Source organism: Eptatretus burgeri, chromosome 9 (genome assembly GCF_056783735.1).
Source record: "Eptatretus burgeri isolate ZD-2024b chromosome 9, Ebu_testis_v1, whole genome shotgun sequence".
Classification (NCBI taxonomy): domain Eukaryota; kingdom Metazoa; phylum Chordata; class Myxini; order Myxiniformes; family Myxinidae; genus Eptatretus; species Eptatretus burgeri.
This window is the reverse complement of record NC_140969.1, coordinates 107448396-107462152: the sequence shown is the minus strand read 5'-3', so window position 1 is coordinate 107462152 and position 13757 is coordinate 107448396. Positions and strand designations below refer to the sequence as shown.

The following is a 13757-nucleotide window of genomic DNA, read 5'->3' as shown; positions in this document are numbered from 1 at the left end:
GAGTTGACCATTGACATTTTGACCTCAAAAATAGTTGTTTTTCAAATTCAGTGGTGGACTATGCAATTGCTGTTTAATTTTCAAGTCAATCGGATGTAAAATGATCATTTTTCTTATAAATATTGATGATTTTATAAGTTTGACTTTGAGTTGACCTTAAATAGTTGGTTTCCCAATTCAGTGAAACAATATGCAAATCTTGTTCAACTTTCAAGTCAATTAGATGAAAAATGATGATTTTAGAAATTTGACCTCAAGATGACTTTTGACCTTTGACCTCAAAAAAGGCCTCTCGGTTGAGACTACCTCTACAACTTGGTAAAGTTTCATGACGATCAGTTTTAAATTGTGACCTGTCTGCGATTGACAGACAGACAGAATATACAAAATTGACTGACCAATAAACATGAAAAATCTTCGATTTTGCAAGTAACAACCAGAATAACGCAAGCAACCAACCAATATGCTTGAAAAATCTTCGATTTTTGCAATTAATAATAGAGCTGTTAATATAAATCGCACAATAATCGAGTAAATATAATGAGAGTTGAAAACGAGATCAATGGCACGAGTGATGCATCAATCTCTTTCTGCATAAGGGTCATTCTGATCATCATATCATGTCATGTGTGATGATGTGTTCTCCTCTCCGATTCCTACCCCACCTCTGTCTTTGTCGTCCAGAGAGACATGGTGCATGCCTCTCTCTCTGATCTATCAATTTTACTTTTGATTGTAGGACGAACTTGGGCAAATCACAAACCACTTTTTTTTTTGGTAAACACCAAGGGAACAAATGAACATGATAAGAGGAAAGGGAGGAGGTGATGAAACACTCAAAGTAACAAGTAAGATGGTTGGTTTGGGAAAGGTTAATGAGGTTACTGGATTGAGGATGATGAGAGATGGTGGTACATTGCTTGCTTTGAAGCTTTGGAGGGAAGGGTGAGACAGAACAGCCTTTGGAAGGAGGTTGCATAGACTGGACCAGGAGGTGGTTACTTGGAGAAAGTGTGCATCCTGGGGAAGTTGGGGAAGGTCAGAGGACTCAGAGCAGTGAGAGCAATGTTGGAGAAGAGGCAGTAAAAAAACAGACCACTGACCGACCTACCTGCGATGTGAGAGCAACAGACCTCATGCTTTGGCCTCGTGTGAGAATCCCAATTTGGAAACCTTTGAATTGCACAGAATCCATGAGAGACAGATGTGATACTGGTGTGCCAGCCCATAGCAGAAAGCAGCGCTAATTTGAGCTATGAAAAAAAGGCCTTGAAGACTGTGGGTAGCTCTGATTTTCCAAGGAAAGACTTGGATCTACCTCGGATGCCCAGTCCATCCATTTGCTGCTGGTTTTTGTAGCCACCTTTGCTATGTGGTCGTTCCAGGAATGGTCCTGGTTGATGAAGCCTAGAAGTTCTTGTTAAAACATTGACATGTAGAGGCTGGAAGTGTGAATTATCTGTCGAGTTTTTTATTTTATTTTTTATTTTTAGTTTTTGTTGAGTCAAGATCACAAACTTCTTTTCATATAAAATGAAACTTTCTGCAGATGTTCGTTGCAACAACACCACAGAGATTGCCTCGTATTCAATTTTTGCAATGATTATTAAATTATGCTTTTTATTTTAAAATTCAGGAAAGTCTCATGTTCTTTGTGAAAGCTATTTGTGATATTCTCAACCATACAAATCTGTCGTGTGAGAGCATTAGTTTCTCTCTTGTCCTGACCCAATGCAGATGTTGAAGTGGATGTCGATGTCCTCGGTATAGAGCAAATTACCGAGCTCAACAAGTGTGCCACGAGCTATGGCATGGTGAATGGGGACTTTGTAAGGTAACTGAAACTTCTCATTCACTTTAGGGTAACTCATTCTGTCAATGTTAGTGCTGATTCTTGATCTGTTAAAATGCAATTCCGGCTCCTAAAGTGTGCTCCAGTGCAAAGGATGAACACGTCACAGGGCACCGGACTTTTGAAGTGAAATTTGTTCATAAACTTGTGGATTAATTGTGCATGCTCCTTGCAATTTTATGCCTGCAGGTTGCTTCGGAAGGATAAGGAAGAGATGGAAGCCATCAAATATGCTAAAGCTTTGGAGGAGGAGAAATCCATGTACTCTGTAAGTTCATAATCACTTCCTCCATTCTCTGATAACCCTGCACGCACCAAGCGAAAAGCCGGGTTGAGCAATTGGACAGACAAATCTGTCTGTCTGTCATCAAACGTCAGTTTATGATCGAGGAGAAACTTGATTTCAGTTGGATGTTATATTTTGAACACGAATCAGAAAACGAACCTGCAGTTTTGCACTCCTTTGGTTCTAAATTTGGCAAATTGTATGGAATCTCATCTCGAGTGCGCATGCGCAGAAGAGTCGGATAATTTATTTACTGTCTCTGTCTGGCAGTGAAACCTGAGCCCTGATTTCAAATCCTGCTCAGCTGTTGAATTATTACCAGGTGGGGTTGACTCTGCCTGTCATCCTTCCGAGGTCAGCAAAATGAGTCCCAGCTTGCTGGTATCCTGTGTCGGAGTGGCATCCTGTCCAGGATTGTGTCCAATGTCCAAGGAGACTGCTTCGGCAGCACCAACGCTCTGCACAGAGTATGGTCCCAATGGATGGATGGATGGATGGATGGTCAAAGCTGTCTCATCTATCTGAAGAGTGTAAGGGATCTAAATGGTGTTCAGGTCTAAGGTGTCTGAAGGGTCCTTGGGGTCTTTTTCGTCATTTGGTTTTCGTGGTCTTTTGGATCCTTGGGGACTTTTGGATCTTGAGGGTCTTTGAGGTCTTTTTGGTCCTTGGGGACTTTTTGTGTCTTCGGGGTCTTTAGGGTCTGTTTGGTCTTTTTGATCTTCGGGGTCTTTTGGGTTATTGGGGTCTTAAAGGTCCTGGGGGGTCTTAAAGTGTCTTCAGCAATCTTAAGTGTTGAAACGTACATTCCAATAGTATGTAATTAATTGACGTGTGTGAAGTCAGGGTGCAACTGACATTCAAACAGTGTATAATTAATAGACATATAGACACACAGCTTCGCTGTGAAAGGAACATTCCAATAGTACGTAATTTATAGATGTTTGTGTTGTCTGCAACCAATGTTCAAACAGGACGTGATCAATAGGCATATTATCTTCACGGACTGACTGACGGACGGCTTCACTGTTTCTCTTATGGTTTCATGGGTTCGTGGACTGACCGTGCTTTTCATATCTATATATTTAGCTTATCTGGAATGTAAATTCGTCATCGTGCACCATCCGTCCATCAGTCCATCCGTCTCCTTTTTTGACTTCTCTGATGAAACGTCTGGGCCGATCTGGCTGAAATTTTGCAGCAACGTTCCTCTCTCAACTGGTAACGGGAATTGCAAAGCTTTCCGGTCACAAGACACTAAGTGGGTCAAAATGGCCGACTTGGTAAAGTTTTGGGAAAATCACATAAATTCTTTCAAAAATCTTCTTCTCCACACCAACCAGTGAGAATGCTATAAAATTTGGGTTACAATATTAGGATATGGTCCTGATGTTAAATTGTGGAGGCCATGCCGTTCACATGACTGGAAGTGTCAAAATGGCGGTCTTCGTAAAATTTTTCGAAAATCACGTAAATTCATTCAAAAATCTTCCTCTCCAGACCCACCAGTCAGAATTCTACTAAATTTGGGTTACAACATTAGGCCAGGGCCGAGATAAGCTGCAAGTCCAGTGGTCTTATTTTTAACAGTGATTTAAGGATTATGGAGAAGGTTGTACACAAGTTGCATGCAGGACAGACATAATAGTAGGCATCAGTGTCCTCTTGCACAAATTGCACAGGCATGAGTGGACAATGGATAAACACATTTGTGCAGTGGCCTGCAAAAGCATTCACCCCCTCCCAATAACACCACATTTAGATGAATTATGACTTATGGAGAAATAATTTTTCCAAATGAACTTTTTAAAATTAATAACTGAAGAGATCAAACGAAACGTTGTTATTGTTGAAGGAAGTTATATGTCAGGAATACCTGTAAAAACAGGTACAAATCAAAATTCACTGGTTGTAAAAAGTATTCAACCCCTTGGGTCAGTACTTGGTGGAAGCACCTTTTACAGCAATGACCGCTACGAGTGTTTGTGGGTCGATCTCTACCAGCTTTACACAGTGAGATGGTGAAATCTTTACCCATTCTTCATGTGAAAATTGCTCTAGTTCTGCCAAGTTTGATGAGGATCTTCATGATGAATCGCAATCTTCAAGTCTCGCCATAAATATTCAATTGGATTCAAGTCAGGACTTTGGCTGGGCCACTCAAGAACATTCATTTTCTTCTTATTCAGCCACTCCAGTGTGGCTTTAGCTTTGTGCTTTGGATCAGTGTCCTGATGAAATGTGAATCTCCGACACAGTTTCAGATTCATGGCTGACTCAAGCAGGTTTACATCAAGGATTCTCCTGTACTTTACACCTTCTATTCTCCCTTCTATCCTGACAAGCTTGCCAGTCCCTGCTGATTAAATACACCCCCAATAACATGATGCCGCCACCACCATGCTTCAGAGAAGGGATGGTGTTGACTGGGTGGTGTGTCGTGTTGGGCTTTCGCCAGATATAACACTTTGAATTTAGACCAAAAAGTTCAATTTTTATCTCGTTTGACAACAAAACCTTTCTCCACATGCTTGTGGTATCATTAAGATGCTTTTTCACTAACTCCATTTGAGCTTCACGATGTGTAACGATTCAGAGCTTCACGATTCAGTAATGGCTTCTTTCTTGCCACCTCTACATAGAGGCCAGCTTTGTAAAGGGAACAGGATATTGTTGATTGATGAACACTGACCTCCATCTTGGACATAGAGCCTTGCAGACATTTCAAAGTCATTGTTGGATTTACAGTGACATCCCAAACCAGTTTCCTGTTTGCCCAACTGCTGAGTTAGGATGGGTGACCTGATCTGGGTGGTATGATACGTCTTCCACCTCTTAATGATGGATTTCACCGTACTCAAAGGGTTAATGAGGAACTTTGAAATCTTCTTATAACCCTCTCCTGAACATCTTCTCCACCACTTCATGTCTGACTTCTTTGGAAAGCTCCTGGGTCTTGATCTTTACCTTGTTGGCTGACCAAGTGAGTTGCACCTTAAAACTCCTCAGATCAGTAGGGGAGCTTAATTTTCAAGTTAAACCACTGATTACCATACAGGTGAAACCTATTACACTTATTTTCTAACCTTTCAAACAAATATTTTACTCCTGAAGTCATTTGAATACTTAATCAACTGAGAATTATCTGATTCTCTCTGTTAATATAACTTATTCATATTGGTTCACGAAAAAAATAAGTGACCACTATATTCGTTATTGTTGTGTGTCTGTCTCTGTCTGTGTCTGTGTCTGTGTCTCTGTCTCTGTCTCTGTCTCTGTCTGTCTGTCTGTCCCGAGCATAGCTCCGTGCGTTTTGATCCGATCCTGACAAAATTTTGGTGGGAGGTTTATATCATGATCTAGTTGTGTTTTCCTGAAAATGGGCGTGGTGCGCCCATTATGGGTGGAGCCACGCCCAAAAAACGTGTTTTTAGGGGGTAGCCGATTTCAATTTGCATCTTCTCCGAGGGGGTTTGTCGAATCTGACGGGTTTCGGTATTTGGTTAGCCCAATGGCACTTGCATAGCCCCACGGAGCTCGATTTTTCATTTTCGTCCCAAGGTCAAGGCCACAACGTCACAAACTTAGAAAATTGCAAATTGTGTTTTTAGGGGGGAACGATTTCAATTTCCATCTTCTCTTCGGGGGTTTGTTGAATCTGGCAGGGGTTTCGGTATTTGGTTAGCCCAATGGCACATGCATAGCCCCACGGAGCTCAATTTTTCATTTTCGTCCCAAGGTCAAGGTCACAAGGTCACAAGGTCACGAACTTAGAAAATTTCGAATTTTGACAAAAATCAGACGACCGCCCAAACTTTGAGAGCTAGGATGACAATTTTTATGCATAATCTTGAGGTCATTCCCCACCTAAAGTCTTCAAACCATTTTTCTCTGTCTCGAACACCTTGCCCGTGGCGCCCCCTTCAAGTTTGTTTTTACTCTGATTTCATCAAAGTATGGATAATCCAATGAGTGCGAAATGCCATATAGCCTATATGACGTTGTATTGTTCCTGGAATGTTCCAGAGGAAGTTTTGCACCAAAGGTCATAATCCTTGACCTTTGGCCTTTCAAGGTCACAAAGGTCAAATTTTCAAAGTTGTGGGAATCGAACCGGGTTTTCGACCTTCTTCGACGAACTAACTCCAATAAGCTATAGCACGTATCCTGTTTCCTTATTTTAATGTCCACAACATTGTTTTGTGACCTTTAAAGATTATGCAAAGGTCAAATTTTTAAGGTTGTTGAATGAAACTGGGTTTTCGACATTTTGCAGCTAATAACCTGTCACTCGTACCACATCATGTTGATCATTTTTATAACTTGGTCAAACATTATCACATTATCTCATCCTTGACTTCTGAAACAATCGACATCGTCAAATACCGCTCGTGAACCATCGTTGTCTTCAGACTTGTTTTATCTGCATTTTCTTTTTGAGCTTAATTACTTTGGAATAGTTTGTGAAGATCCGATATATTAAGCTTGATGTGAAAGCATCGTGAAATAAGCTCAGGTGGCATCCAAATGTGAAAACTTTGGAGGGGGTGAATACTTTGTCAGGCCACTGTATATGCCATTTGAATCTGGAGTCCCAGCATCATAAGGCATTGGTTTAAATGGTAATGCAAAACTGGCCAACCATGCACTTCCATAATCATGATCCATTGCTTTACTTGCACACACTGAACAGGAAACCCGTTGGACTTGTTTTTGGGGAACACAGGCCTTTACAGAATTATTGATGTTGTCAACTTTCCAGTGAGATATGATCCGTGGATGCTGAACACGTGAACCATGGTGAAATGCAATAATTTCCTCGGGAGTTTATTGGAAAGGCTTTTCACCACGAACGCTCATAAGTCTTGATTAAAAAATATATATATATATATATATATATATATATATATATATATATATATATATATATATATATATATATATATATATTGTTACAGATTTGGAAACTTACCCCAGGGGGAGAGCATACATGGAAACGTAGGAGACTGGAGGATGAGTTATTTCATTTGCCTCTGTGTAGATAGACCTTGTAGATAGAAACACGTTCAGTAAGTTCTGTGGTCGTCCAGAAGACGTCAAATATGTCTTCATACGTCAATACACATTGGGGATACGTTACACATAGGTTCAAAGCACGTTACTCATAGGTTCAAAGCACGTTACTCATAGGCTAGAAATAAGTTTCGGGTACGCGAAACATTACCTCGACGTGTTTCGACTTATGAGTAACTTGCAAGTAACGTGTGTCAACGATCGCGTAACGTGCCTACAACTTATGGCCAGCGTATGCGGAACGTGTGTGTCATACGCTGGATACGTCGAAAAATTTTCAACATGCTGAAAATTTGGCGACGTACTCGTCGTACTACGACATATGCCAGCGTGCTTCAGCGTGCTCTTAACGTATACAAAACTTACTCATAACATATTCGGCAAATTTTTCATATGTCGGCATACGCTGGCTAAAACGTCAAGGTGTGACAGCGGCTTGACACTTCGATGTCTCGTGCATTATGATTTGAATCGTCGAGCCGCAGCCTTTTAATAAGCTACACCACGTGATCGTCGGCGATACGCTGCCGCACGCTATGCATAAGTTAGACTATCGTTGGGCATAGGTTGTGAATGCCGACAACACGCTCAGCATTCGTTAGTACAAGTTATCTATATGTTATCGAAACGTTATGTGTACGTTACTAATACATTATGCATACGTCCAACTCGTTATGAATACGTCCAAAACTGGAAAAAAAAACATCAATAGTTCAGCGTACGCCAGCGTTTACATACATTTTGATACCTTGCCAGACGCTGGCTAAAACGTCAAGGTGTGACAGGGCCTTTACATGCGGTGGTTATTGTTTTCCTGATGTGATGTCTTCCCTCACACCCCTCCACACCCCCCCCCTCAATCCCTCCTTCACCACATCAGCCTTGCCTTCGGCCCCACGGCCATTTGGTCGTCCCTCGGTCTGGTGGCATCCTCTCCATTTTCATTCCATTCGCACATTGTTTAATTGGGCACATTCGGTCCACCTGTTGTCATTAATCCTTCGGGCTGATGGGACTGTGTGTATTCTCACATGCATGTTCGTGGCACGAAGTGCAACGTTTTTCTCCTACATAGTAAAGTGGGGCACATCTTGCAGGCAGGATGCAGTGGTGCATTGTACAATGAACGCTTGCGTGCGAGCGAGGGAGCAGAGGCTCTCGATGCGGCCTTAGGCTAGGCCGGTAGCCTAAGTCAAGCGGCTACGACTGTGTAAGAACTACAGCCTGTTGAACTGCGAATTGATCTGTGGTCGGTGGCCTCAGGACCGGGAATTCAGGAGAAATTTGAGTGCTTCCTCTCATGACAAACCCCGAACCCCCAGTCCGTAACAATATATTCATGATGATTATTGGCAATTTGAACTTGTAGAGGCAAATATGAGTAATTTAGCCATCAAAAACTGCAACAGCTCAACATGGCAATTTCTGACCCCTTTGTTTCATTTCTGGCTTCATCGTAAAAAAACAACACTTTGTGTGATTTCTGACTCATTTCATGTTGGCAGGTCTCGTATAGCATTCTCACTCATTGCTTGACAGCAGAACACATTCCCTTGCCTTTTTAAAATAGTACTTTAACTCGTAATTGGAGCCATGCACACTTAATTAGTACCCTGGGCTCATTAGTTTCACCCGAAATGCCCTTTTGTTAATATTAAAACATCTTAACATTCCCATGGGCCTTATTGAAACAGGGAGTGCTCGCCATCGCTTTCTTTTTGTTCCCCCTGCTTCTCCATGTAGTACTTGCCCCTTAGCACCTGTCTGATGACAACATCCTCCTCTTCCTCTTGTTCTCCTCCTGAATTCGTGTCAATCCAGTAAACGGGAGGCAGTAAGTGCTATTTTCCCACGTCGCCCGTTTCCTTTGAGGTTGTAACACGTATGAGTGGATATTCCACAATGACACGCAATAGGAGAAAGGTCAGACATCATCTGACACAGCATTGTAAAACAGCAGTTCCATGTGCTCATGATTCTTGGCTTTGTGTGGTGTGGTGATAGTGTTGTGTCATGCTAGTGTGGGGGAAAAAAAGTCCAAAGTTTCTCCAAAAATGCTGAATGCAGAAACCTAGTTGATATCTCATTGGTCAATTTGAGAAGGGAAGGGAGGGGTCGACAAGCTTTGTTCCTTGAACCGGGAATCACCAGATCACCAGGAATGTTAACCCAAAACTTCAGTGCCCTTTTTCCTCTTTGCACATAGAGAGAACATGGTCCATACACTGTACAGGTACACACATTTTGACCCCACATGTGTGAAGCGAAAATGTTAAGCGATTGTTCACTTTGTCTCTGTCTGTCTGTATGTCTGTCCTCTTGTCTACAAGCGTCCATTTATGATCGAGGAACAATTTAATTTCAATTGAATATTATATTTTGAACATGAATCGGAAAACAAACTTGCAGTTGAGCAGCAATTTGGCTCTGAATTTGACCTGATCGCGCATGTACAGAGAGGAGTGAGATCGTCGCGGTCACACATGACTGTCTGGCAGTGAAAGAAAATTGAAAGTAATTCCAAACGGGACACATGCTGTTTTTAAGGGATTACAGGTTTCCTGGGTCAAAACTAAGATCCAGGCTTTCAATGACATCTTGGATGCTGCTGTCCTGTCTGTGCCTGTTTGTGGTGAGGATGTTGAGGTCACAGAGAGATTCACTTACCTTGGCAGTGATGTTCATGTCTCTGCTGGCTGTGAGCCAGAGGTCAGTAGACGTCTGGGTCGGGCCTGGGGAGTCATGGATTCACTGGATAATGGGGTGTGGCACTGCCGGTACCTGTGCGGGAGGACGAAAGTCTGAGTCTTCAGGTCCTTGGTGCTTCCAGTCTTGCTCTATGGATGTGAGATTTTGACTCTGACCAGGGATCTGAGATGGAGACTTAATTCCTTTGGTACCAGGTCTCCGGAGAATCCTTGGCTATCGCTGGTCGGACTTTGTGTCCAACGAGCGGTTGCTGAGAGAGACTCAAATGAGATTTGTTACCTGCATAGTCCATGAGCGTCAGCTGCGTCTGTACAGACATGTGGCTCATTTTCCTGACGCTGATCCTGCTCACCAGATTCTCTCAGCAAGGGAGTCTCGTAAGTGGAAGAGGCCAATGGGCCGACCACGTGCCTCGTGGTTGCACCAGGTTGATCAGCATCTCAAGGAGATGGGGATGGGCCAGGCTTCTGCTTGGGGGATGGCAAGACGGAGGCCCCTGGAGTAACACCGGAAAGTGTACGCAGCGACGCGCTGCTCTGGTGCATGCTGCCATACCTGAGCTGACCTGAGTGATGGGGCCAAAAACTCTATCTAGTACGTTGGTTTAAAAAGTTATGAACGGATTTGGGCAAAACTTGGTGGACTGGTTGGGTGTGTGACAAGGAAGAATTGATTTGACTTTGGTGACGATCAGGATCCGGATACAAATTTTTTTTTTAATTTCCCATGTGTTTCATCACCGTTGAGAGATTGGGCCATAAACGATTTTTAGCATGATATTTCAAAAAAGTTTGGAGGGATTATGATAAAACTCGGTGGATGAATTGGTTCAGTAACGAGAACAAGCCCATTCGATTATGGTTTAGGTCTGGATCCAAATTACGGCCTATTAGTTGGATACAACATGACGTATACTGTTCAGCCTGGTGGAGATATGCGCTCTACCGAGAGCCATTCGTGTTTCTTTGTGTGGGCCTCAGATACTGTTTATAATGATCTTTCGTTGCTCTCACAAAACGGTATGTTTATTCCTCCTTTCTGAGAGTGGGACCGCTCCTTAACATTGCATGCACAAATGAGCCGCCAGAGAAGTAAATCGGCCGATCCCACATCTCAGGCCATACCGAGTTAAGTTAGGTGCACAAAAGTAAATTTTCAAGGTCAGTGCACCTTTGGTGTTCTTGGCAGTTTTCAATGAAATGTTTGAGATTGATACTTGTCTTTCTTCAGTGGAAATTGAATTGGATTCTGAATGGGAAGTTGATCTTTGAAACTCCATTTCTCACAAGTTGTATCATGTTGCAGAGGCCAATTTGCTTCTCAGTGGCTAACCAATGACCATGCGACGGTGCTGCAATTATTCATTCCTGTTTGTTCTTTTGATGTGGAAGGGAAGAAAATCAAGACGGCAGAGGAGAGAGTTTCGAGAAAAGAGAATGAAGCAAAAGAGAATCAACAGCCCTCCAAGGTACAACAGGAATGTCCAAATGGAAATCTGAAATATTTGCTGTGTGAAACCAGACGTGTTCATGACCCATGAGGGGATGGTACAATCACGGCATATTTGGTGAGGACGATCGACTTGCATCGCATCGGGGTTGTCGGTTTTGACGTAGCTGAGAGCAGCAGTTTAAGGAATTTGCGTTCGACGCATCTGGCAACCACACTGTGCTCAGGGGAATTTATTCCAACTGGCTTATTAATGACCTTCATGGAGGTAATTTGTCTGGTGTGGTCTATATGTGATGCCGCATTGCCGGGGTAACTTGAGTTGGGCATTAACTTAATACCTGTGAAAAGGCGGTGTCACCCAACCTTCGTCCTCCCCATAATTTGTGGTTTATTTTATCGTCCATTTAATTGCAGCTTTTTTCCTTTCTTTATCAGTTATGCACGGAGGGACAGTCCAACCTACGACCCGTACAAGAGGTAAGGACATATGGACTGTATTGCTTTGCTGGTTTGGTTGGAATAATTAAAGATTTTTTATGCATCATCAGGACTTGATTTTTTTTTTGTGGAGCAGTGTATGGAGGTGGGCCTGTTATGATACAGGCTCTTGTGTTAACCTGTGTTATCTCATTCCTTTCCTGCTTCACTTATCCAGATCTCACTCTGGGTCGACCTCGTCATCTCGTTCCCCTTCCCCTTCGCACATCGGACGAATCACCTACATTACCAGTTTTGGTGGCAGTGACGAGGAGGGGTTGGGCACCAGTCCACGGTCACACGCTCGGCCTACCGTGTCTCAAGCAATCGGGCTCTCTCGCCACAAGCAGGCTGCAGGCGCTGTGCCCTCGTGTCAGTCGTCGGCGTCCCGGTCGGTAATTTTCCTCTCCCTCTCACACCTATCCTCCGACAGCCTGTGGCACATGCGACAAAGTGGGGCTTACATGGTTTGCTAGCCCAGCAGCCTTTCGTGCTGTTGTTTCCTTCAATTACATGTCCTTTTATTTTCCTTTCCTGGTCCCGATCCTACAATAACCTTTTTCCTTGTTCCAATGACAAAAGTGGTGCTTTCCTTTATGAGACTTGCTCTACAAAAATGAGACAAAAGTGGACACACATTTATGGGGGGGGGGATACGTGGATTTGCGCATTTTCTGAATGCCCAAGTCATTTCTGAGATTTGCATAAATCTGATGCATAAATTTTGGGCAGAGGCTTTTTCTGCCTTGGGGAACATTAGTAATTACTTGAGCGTAAACGATGCCAAACATCCATACCAACGCTTGATTTCCAACAACCGTAAAGCACATGGTCTCACCTATTGTTCGGTGGTTGCTGATTGGCTTCATGGAATTGAATCAGCCAGTCAATGAAGTCTTAAGTGTTTGCTCGTTTTCTGTTATTATCTCAACGGTGATCTGTGGCTTTGTCACCCGTGACTGTGAGGTGAACATCTTGAAGGAAACAAATAAAGGCTTTAAAAACTGGTGGAACTAGAACAGCACTCTGTAGAACAGCTTACACTTTTCATCGAATTGACAGGCCGGATCTGCATCCGGACGTTAACCAAAATGTAATTGGCTTGTTTTTGTCACCGACTGAACTCGTCCACCAAGTTTTGTCATCATCCGTCCACAACATTATGACATATCATGCCATGTATCGTTTTTGGCCCTATCTATCTCTCAATGGTGAAGAATCAAAAAGTTTTATAATTCTCATATCTGGAGAGACAACACTTTGTTTTTGAGAAGTATTCACGGCAGTTCTTTAATGCTGGAAAGGTGTATTACTGGCTTTGTGAGACTGGGTTAAAATTTCAGAGCAGCTGAAAGTGTTTGTGCATGATTGATTTGAGACTAAAACATTACGTTACAGAGGCTGAAAAGTTGTTTTTTTTTCTGCTCAATAATCAAAATACCGAAATATTCCCATCAAATGAGGCCTCACTTGTGACATTGACTGTAGGAGAAACCCCTCTTATACATTCCCTCTCAATATTTTCATCTTTAGTAAGTTTTTTTTTTTACGCCACCATAGCCGAGGCATTATGCTTTCAGATTGGCCGTCCGGCTGTACGTCTATCCGTGTGTACGTGCACTGCACATCCTCGTTAATGCGATAACCTGTGAACCACTGAAGGGATTTTGACCAAACTTGGTGCAACAAGTACACAGATGCCAACCCTCCCGATTTCATCGGGAGGCTTCCGAAAATTCACCCAAACTCCCGCCCTTACGATCACTATCCTTATCCTCCCGAAATTGATATTTTTGCACTGTTCACTAATCAGAATGTACTAGTATGAGAATTGAATGAAAAGCATCGTCTGCTACGTATAGCATGTGGTAACTCCATAACGTTCGCTGCTACCAAATTGTACGTAAAAAA

General features: G+C 42.7%; 1 protein-coding gene across 6 annotated transcripts in view; it reads left to right on the top strand.

Moving 5' to 3' along the window:
• CLASRP (CLK4 associating serine/arginine rich protein) overlaps positions 1–13757 on the top strand; it is a 93554-nt gene that overhangs the window by 28369 nt on the left and 51428 nt on the right. For all 6 annotated transcript variants that reach the window (XR_015061987.1, XR_015061988.1, XM_085896592.1 and 3 more), the window contains exons 8-12: positions 1738–1834; positions 2042–2120; positions 11309–11385; positions 11805–11846; positions 12025–12237. Coding sequence is in view for 4 of the 6 variants with exons in the window: in XM_085896592.1 (XP_085752718.1) it covers positions 1738–1834; positions 2042–2120; positions 11309–11385; positions 11805–11846; positions 12025–12237 (508 nt within the window). In the remaining 2 variants the exon portion in view is untranslated. The remainder of the gene's footprint in view (positions 1–1737; positions 1835–2041; positions 2121–11308; positions 11386–11804; positions 11847–12024; positions 12238–13757) is intronic.